The sequence below is a fragment of the Silene latifolia genome, chromosome 3 (genome assembly GCF_048544455.1).
Source record: "Silene latifolia isolate original U9 population chromosome 3, ASM4854445v1, whole genome shotgun sequence".
NCBI lineage: Eukaryota > Viridiplantae > Streptophyta > Magnoliopsida > Caryophyllales > Caryophyllaceae > Silene > Silene latifolia.
Window position 1 is genome coordinate 10,807,439 of NC_133528.1, and position 7,779 is coordinate 10,815,217.

At 37.5% G+C, this 7,779-nt stretch overlaps 1 protein-coding gene across 1 annotated transcript; it reads right to left on the minus strand.

The window, feature by feature from the left end:
* Positions 1 to 3,971: 3,971 nt before the first annotated feature.
* LOC141648641 (F-box protein At4g22390-like) lies at positions 3,972 to 5,009 on the minus strand. The gene has a single exon (XM_074457367.1). It carries the CDS (start codon positions 5,007 to 5,009, stop codon positions 3,972 to 3,974), a length of 1,038 nt encoding a protein of 345 aa, XP_074313468.1.
* Between the last annotated feature and the right edge of the window lie 2,770 nt (positions 5,010 to 7,779).

Genomic DNA, 7,779 nt, shown 5'->3' on the forward strand with positions numbered 1-7,779 from the left:
TGGGACCTCCATACCCAACCCAAGATCAAAGTTTTTATCTGGCTTGTTTGGTGGAACAAGCTTCCCCACAAGGTTTCCCTCTTTGCTAGAAACATCCTTCCGAGCCCGTCTTGTTCCCTGTGTCACAGTCCCTCCATCCCTGAGACCTCCCTCCATGTCCTCCGCGACTGTAGCCTTGCCTTGGACACCTGGACTTCCCTTGATGTCCACCCTTCTTTCTTTACATCGAACCTTCACCAGTGGATCTTCGAGAACTGCAATTCTCCCTCTCCTAGCTGGAACACACTGTTCACCTTTTCTATCTGGCGCCTTTGGCTTAGGCGCTGCGACCGACTTTTCTCCTCCTTCCTCTCGACCTCTCCCCCTTTTTTCCTCCATTATCTCTCAATCCACTACCCGGACCCTTGCCAATGCCCGCTCTCCTACCACCCCCCGTACCAGCACCATCCCACTTGATGCCTTTAGCTATCCCGTTAGTGGGCCCTTCCGCCGCTTGGTTGGCTTAAAGCCAACGTTGACGCGGCTCTCTCTCCCTCTTCTTGTTTAGCCAGTTCGGGGTGTGTCATTAGAGATTGTCATGGGTCTTGGGTTCTTGGTTGGTCTACCCGGTTCCCTGGTACTTGCCCTTTCCTTAGTGAGGTCCGTGCTATCCGTGATGGGATTCTACGTTCTAGTGTCCTTGGGGACAATGTTCTGATTGCCTCTGATTGTCTTGATGCCGTTAGTGCCATCCTCCGTCCTATTGATCCGTGTGGTCCCTTTGCTAATATTATTCTTGAGTGTAGGCCCTCTTGCAGGACTCTCCCCATTTGAAGCTGGTGTTTGAGAAGAGAACGGCCAACCGTGTGGCGGATGCTCTTGCTCATTACTCCGTCCATGATGTTAGCCCCGCTCTAGGTTGTTTTGAGTGGGCATTTGCCCCTCCTTTTGTTGTTGATCTTTGTACTACAGACTTTGTTTTGGCCTGCGCGCCTCTCTCCCCCGACCCGCCCCCTTGGTGTAACCTAACTCTTTTTTTTTTTTTTATCTATGTTCTTTCTTTCCAAAAAAAAAAAAGACAGAGGATTATTTAATCTAAAATTAATATACTATATGGTAAATTTGAAAACAGTTAAGAAATTTTAACTAAAAATTTCAAAATTTAATCCTCCAAGTTCCAACAAGAGCGAGCGTCCTTCGTAGCTCCGCCACTGGGATGATATGTGTTGAATGCTCGTCAAGTTGCTGGGTATAAGCATGACTAACGCTTATAACCATTGCCCATTGGTGTTTAGAAACCCATCTTTTACTACGGGTTAGGAAATAGCAAAGTAGTCGCGGCAACGTAGTCAATCGTACATAAATTGATTACAAAATAAGGGGCATAATCCTAACTAAAATTTCCTTAATTCAGACGTCGTTCTTTCAAATAGAAGTTAGTGATCGAGTCCGCAATTGCATTGATGACCTCATCTCGAAGGCGAGCTTGGCCTATCGTTCGAAGTAAACGTGACAAGCGGACATTTTGGCCTATCGTTCGAAGTAAATAAACATGATAAAAAAAATAGAGAAAACTCTATATGCTACTACAAGAAGAGGAGCGACTCGAGCACTCCAAACGTGTGATCTTGACCGCTAATGTTGCTACAAAGCCTACAACAACAATAACAACAGCGATGGAGCGAGTTAAATTTTCGAAATTTTTCAAGGCTACCTTATACTATTATTCATTTGCTCCTGTTGACGTTAATTTAAATCCTGACTCCTTTATTGAATAACAATAACTAACAACATTACCTCCAAATCTTCAATGAGTCAATTGCGTCCACAAGTTGCTGATGAGTAAGAGAGGTCGGACGTATGAAACCCCTAAATTACCTTTGGTAGATCCTGTTTTTTGGACGTTTAGGAATTGAACTGGACTAAATTTATAGGAGCTGAAATGAACTCATAGGAGTTTGAGTGAACTTATTAGAGCTCAACTAAACTGAACTGAACTTATATGAGCCGAAGTAAACTTATAAGAGTTGAACATTTAGAAGTCGAACTTAACTTACAATTTTTTTGCGCTTTGTATAATTTTTTTTTTTTGCAAGTACTACAAAACATTATTACAATAAAAAATAAATTGCATATCACATTTTTTTTTTTCTGAACATCTGTTTTCATATTATCATCCTTCTCGTTACTTTCAAATTCATCTTCATTATCACTGACGACATCAAATCCATTGTCTCGCCAAATGTCTTTTACTATGTTATTTCCTACCTTGTACTCCCTCCTATTCTAAATAACTCTTCATATTTCTTTTTTCGTCTATTCACAATACTCTCCTTATTTCCTTATTTGGCAAACTTTTATACTTATTTTAATCACCTCACCCCAGGACAATACCCCACAATACTCATAATTTATCTTATTTTAATCATCTTACCACACAACAATACTTATTTTAAACATCTTACCCCACAACAATACTTATTTTAATCACACAATACATTTTCTCTCTCCAATCTCATACCCCACTACAATACTTTGCCATATAATACTCCTCTCCCTTAATTCCCGTGCCCCCCCATGAAAGGGGAGGGTTATTAAGAATAGGAGGGAGTATATAACTTCCTTACGCTTCGTTTCAAACATGGCTCGATCAGTTGAGATTAATGAGGTACAGGTAAAATTAGGGTAAAAATATTAATGAGATAGGTGAACTTGTGAATAATTTAATGAGTAGACTCTTTAGCATAAACAAATTAAAATAAATACAAGGGTCGTTTTTTTTTAAAGAATAATGTGTATATGATAATTTTAATATTAGACTTTTTTTTTTTTTTTTACCAAAGTTGGCTGGTGTGAGTGGTAAGGGCTCTCATCTCTTAAACAAGAGGTCAGGGGTTCGATTCCTGACTCTTGCGAATGAAAAAGCCAAACTTGGGAGGGGTCAATCCATTAAATTGCCTTCAGTACCCCGAAGGAGATTGCCCCAACGGTCGGTAAGGGATACTCCTGGTCAACACCAAAAAATATTGGCATTGATTCAAATGAAAAGCGTACTTTTTTTTTAATATTATAAAACGGCTATGAATTCATAGTTAATATAAATTGTAAGAACTTGTCTAAACTGAACTTATATGAGTTGAACTGAACTTCTAAGAACTGGACCGAACTTATAGGAACATGATTAATAAGAGCTGATATAATACTCCACTGAACTGAAGACGTTATTCGGGTGAGGTACCTCTTTGAAGAGTTTCATTGGTAGGCTTAAAATATGACTAATGCTTAAGAGATTAAAGTACTACTCATATAAACAAAGTGCACTTTTTTTTTCTGGTTATACATGTTTGGCTTGGAGTAATATTAGGATTGGTGATCTCCTAGTAAGGTTCCCTGAATGTGCATGAGTGAGGATAAAATGAGCTGAAAAGGATTTGCGTTGATCTGGGTTGGGGTGTCACAGTTGAACTGAACTGGAGCTAAACTGAACCTATAATAACTAAACTAAATTTAATAGAAGTGATTTTAAATTTAAAAGAACATGGTCTTAGTGTGTTACTACGACGTATTTTTGCAAAAGAAAATTTGTCATTCTGCTGGTGGCAATTGCAGTACCTTTACTTTTATTTCCAAACAAAAGCATCAACATACACTACATTCTACAAAGACACACCAATACACGTGAAAAATAAGTCATAAGTTGTTATAAGTCATAAGTTGTTTATAATGAGGTGTATCATACTATCATGTATGAACCCAAAATCGTAACCAAATAAATATAGCTGAAAATATATATGTTTACTGCATTCATATAAATGAGGTGAAAAATAAAAAATTATAGATATTTGTGTAAATAGATTGCCAATAACAATAACAATTGTTATAATTCTTCATTGCCTCAAATGGCTCCCGCAAATTACGAGGTCATCTTTTAAAAATAAATTCTTTATATTCCGTATATTGCACACATGAAGTAAAAAATACTGCGTAAAAAGTTATAACCATTCACTATCACTATAAACACAACCATCATCGTCATCATCATCGTCCACCTCTCGTACTTTAGATGATGAACGAATCGGTAGACCTCCAGGAAAGTTTAACAAGCTTCGCTTGCATATAAATGCAAAAGAGAAATTACTAGTATTAAGGCCATCTCCGTCGATTCCCGTCTCAGTGAATTGTTTATCTCTAATATTATACCAAAAGTATTTGCCACTATATTTTGGTATACACAATAGTTCATCTGATGATCCTTTGCGGTAAGCAATAGGGTAGTAAACGCCTTTCAGCCTTTGCCTAGGAAGGCTCATCAATTTAAACCAAGACTCTTTAACACCAAAATCCTTCATAACCCATACACTATAAGTCGACTTTTTCATATCGTAACAAGAAAAACGTAATTGCCCCTCAAGCACACCTAGGTGACAGTGACCATCTCGGGTTGGGGTGGAACCGATTTCACCCAAAAGAATATCAGACAAGAGCACATCATTAGACCATCGTTCAGCCTTCATATCAAAACAACCAATTCTCGTCATCCGACCACTACTATAACATAACATGACAAGTAAATGGTTTTGAACAAGGACAGGAGTATCCAACGATTCATTCGTGGCCGGTTCACACTCGATAGGTTTCCACGAATTAGTTGTCAAACTATAGACGATGACTTCCCTTTTCTCGTTTTGGACAAACCTCGCAATTTTGACATCATCATTGATTTCACTCATCCCATAGTGTACATAGTCACAGAAACTGGGAACGTAAGCTTTAGGGAGTACACGGTAAATACGCGTAGTTGGGTTGACCAAGATGAGACCTTCAAGGTCAGTATATCCGCACCCAATCAAGAGGTAAGATTCGCAAGAAGCCACCATCGACATAAAGGGTGCATACCATTGTGACGGTATAGGGTAAGGGCAGATCGTAGGAGGAGAGTCTAGAGAGTCCAGTTCGTATATACTGAAGGTCTGGTACTCTTTGCCTGGGAGGATTAAGAGGCGCTGATTCGGGATTTCGAAACTATCCATTGGAAAGGGTAAATTTGCTTGTAAGTTGTAATAATAGGGATTAGGGCAAAATTAGGGTAATGTAGAAGTTGTGGAAATCTGTGTATATATATATACGAGTAAAAGAAATTAAAGAATAATAAAAGTCACGGTATATAATAAGGAAATATGAAACTTGCAAAACTTCTACCAAGGGGCAAGATACTTGTGTTATACATCGCCTTCCAAATTAGTGAAAAAAATAAAAAAATACCTGTAATTAAACTCGAAAATTAACAAATAAACTAAACAAAGTTACTATTAAAGTCAGGATAATTGATCAAAAATCTAAAAGGAATTTTTTATAAGGCACCTTCGTGTTTTTTCGATATTTACCTAGTATCCCTCACTTTTAAAAAGCATTGGTATTCCTAAATTTTATAAGTTGTTCATACAATACCCAGATTAATATAATTTGAGTATTATAACAGTTTAATTTAATAAAGAAAATATTTTAAGATTGAATAATTTAAATTGGGGATAAAATTTGACAAATTATCGCTACAAAATTATAAAATGTACATAAATTAAACATTGAAAATTGACATATTAGAGGTATTTGGGTTTTTTAAAGAGGTTCTCATTAAATTTAGAAATACCAATGTTATTTTCAAAAGATGAGGGGTACCACGTAGGATTTAAAACAAACACGAGGATATACGTAGAAAAACCCAATCTTTAAACATCGGACTGACGATCAATTGTTATCCTTTGATTTTGGCACAAAGACAAAGGAAAGAGAAGAGACCAATTCATGCTTAGGGTAAGATTATTAGTGAGCTAAGTCTTCACGCAAAATATACTCTCATAATGAGAAGGGTGGTAGACTCTTTTGTTCTTTTGAGTAACATTCGACCAAACGACCGATATTAAATCGCTAATTTGTCTTAACCTAAACATTTGTAACTTCAGGCCGGATAAATTACAACGAAAATCAAATGACCTCATATTGTAGGTACGTTTGTTCCGCCACATTAATTAATCCTAATAAAAATGCTAATGAAGAAAAATACATTGTAAATACTTATCGTATCTAAACAAGCGCACAAGCACAACCATACTTTGCCCACTAATGGAGCAAAGATGTCGCATAAGTTATAATAATTCACTACTCAAGAACAAGTATCGAGTGTCCTCCTTCTCCTGCTCGTCATCATCATCATCATCATCACCGTCATGGTTGTCATCCACGTCTTGTTCTTTGGATGATGAACTAATCGGTTGACCTCCGGGGAAGTTTAAGAGGCTTCCCTTGCATACATAAGGGAAAGCAGAAGGTCTAGATTCAATTTCAAGGTGCTCGCTGTCAAATCTCGTCTCAATGAATCGTTTATCTCTAAGGTTGTACCAATTTAGTTTGCCATCATAATTTGTTAAGCACAATAGTTCATGTGATGATCCTTTGCGGTAAGCAATAGGGCGGTAAACGCCTTTGAACCCTTCCCCAAGAAGGCTCATTAATTTAACCCAAGACTCTTTAACACCATAATCCTTCATAACCCATATATTATAACTCGACTTATCCGCATTGTAACATGAAAAACGTAATCGGTCATCAAGCACACCTAATTGAAAGTGACCATTTCGATTTGGGTTGGAACCGATTTCACCCAAAAGAATATCAGATAAGGGCACATCATTAGACGATCGTTCAGCCTTCATATCAAAACAACCAATTCTCGTCAAGCGATAATCATCATCATCAAGGAAAATTATAACAAGTAAATGGTTTTGTACAAGGACGGGATTCCAAGTCAATTCAGTTGTGGGCTTTTCAAACTCTATAGGTTTCCACGAATTACTTCTCAAACTATAGAGGATGACTTCCCTTTTACCATCGTATTTGACAAACCTGACGATTTTGAAATCGCCATTTAATTCATCGTCTAAAGTATTCTGTGAACGATAAACATTGTAAACTTTTCGTCACCTTAGCGATTGATTCTACTTTTTTCCAAGATCAGAACATGAATCTAATTACAAAAGCTCGGCATTAGAGGTGGCAAACGGGTCAATCGGATCAGTTTCGGTTTGGGTTCTTTTGGATCGGGTTATTTCGGTTTATTTTTTTTTTCGATTTCAGTTCGGTTCAACTCAGGTTGGATTCAGTTTTCACTTTTAATCGGTTGTAGATATTTCGGATTTGTTCAGGTTTGAGTTGGGTCAATATCGGTGCAAATAAAGTTCGAGTCGGGTTAGTCTCAGAGTAGATGAGATTCGAGTCAGGTCATAATCAGATCGGATGTCAAAGGATTTGGTCTTTATTCAAAACATTGGATATAATACGAATAAATTTTTTTTAAAAAGTAATAAATAATGTTTTTTTTGTATAACTACGATATAATATTAATTCATTGACGTCAAATGGGTGACACTCATGTACAAAAAGACACCCTAGATGTGACGCGTAGGTACATTCGGGTCATTTCGGGTTTCAATGTTGGGTTTCTATCATCAATGTACGGGTTGAAATCGGTTTCGGTATATATCGGTTCGGATTAAAACAATTCAGGTTGAAATAGTTCAGGTTCATTCGATTTTGGGTCTATTTCAGATATTACAAATTCGGTTCGATTTCGAATCAATTCAGGTCGATTCAGGTTTCGGGGTGAAGTTCAGTTATACCTTTCGGGTGTACGGTCAGATGTTGATTCAGTTATTTTCGATCGGTTTTTCGGGTTCGGTATACTTTTGCCAGGTCTACTCGGCATAATAATAGAAGCACCTGCAGATCTCCACCAATGGTGGCCAA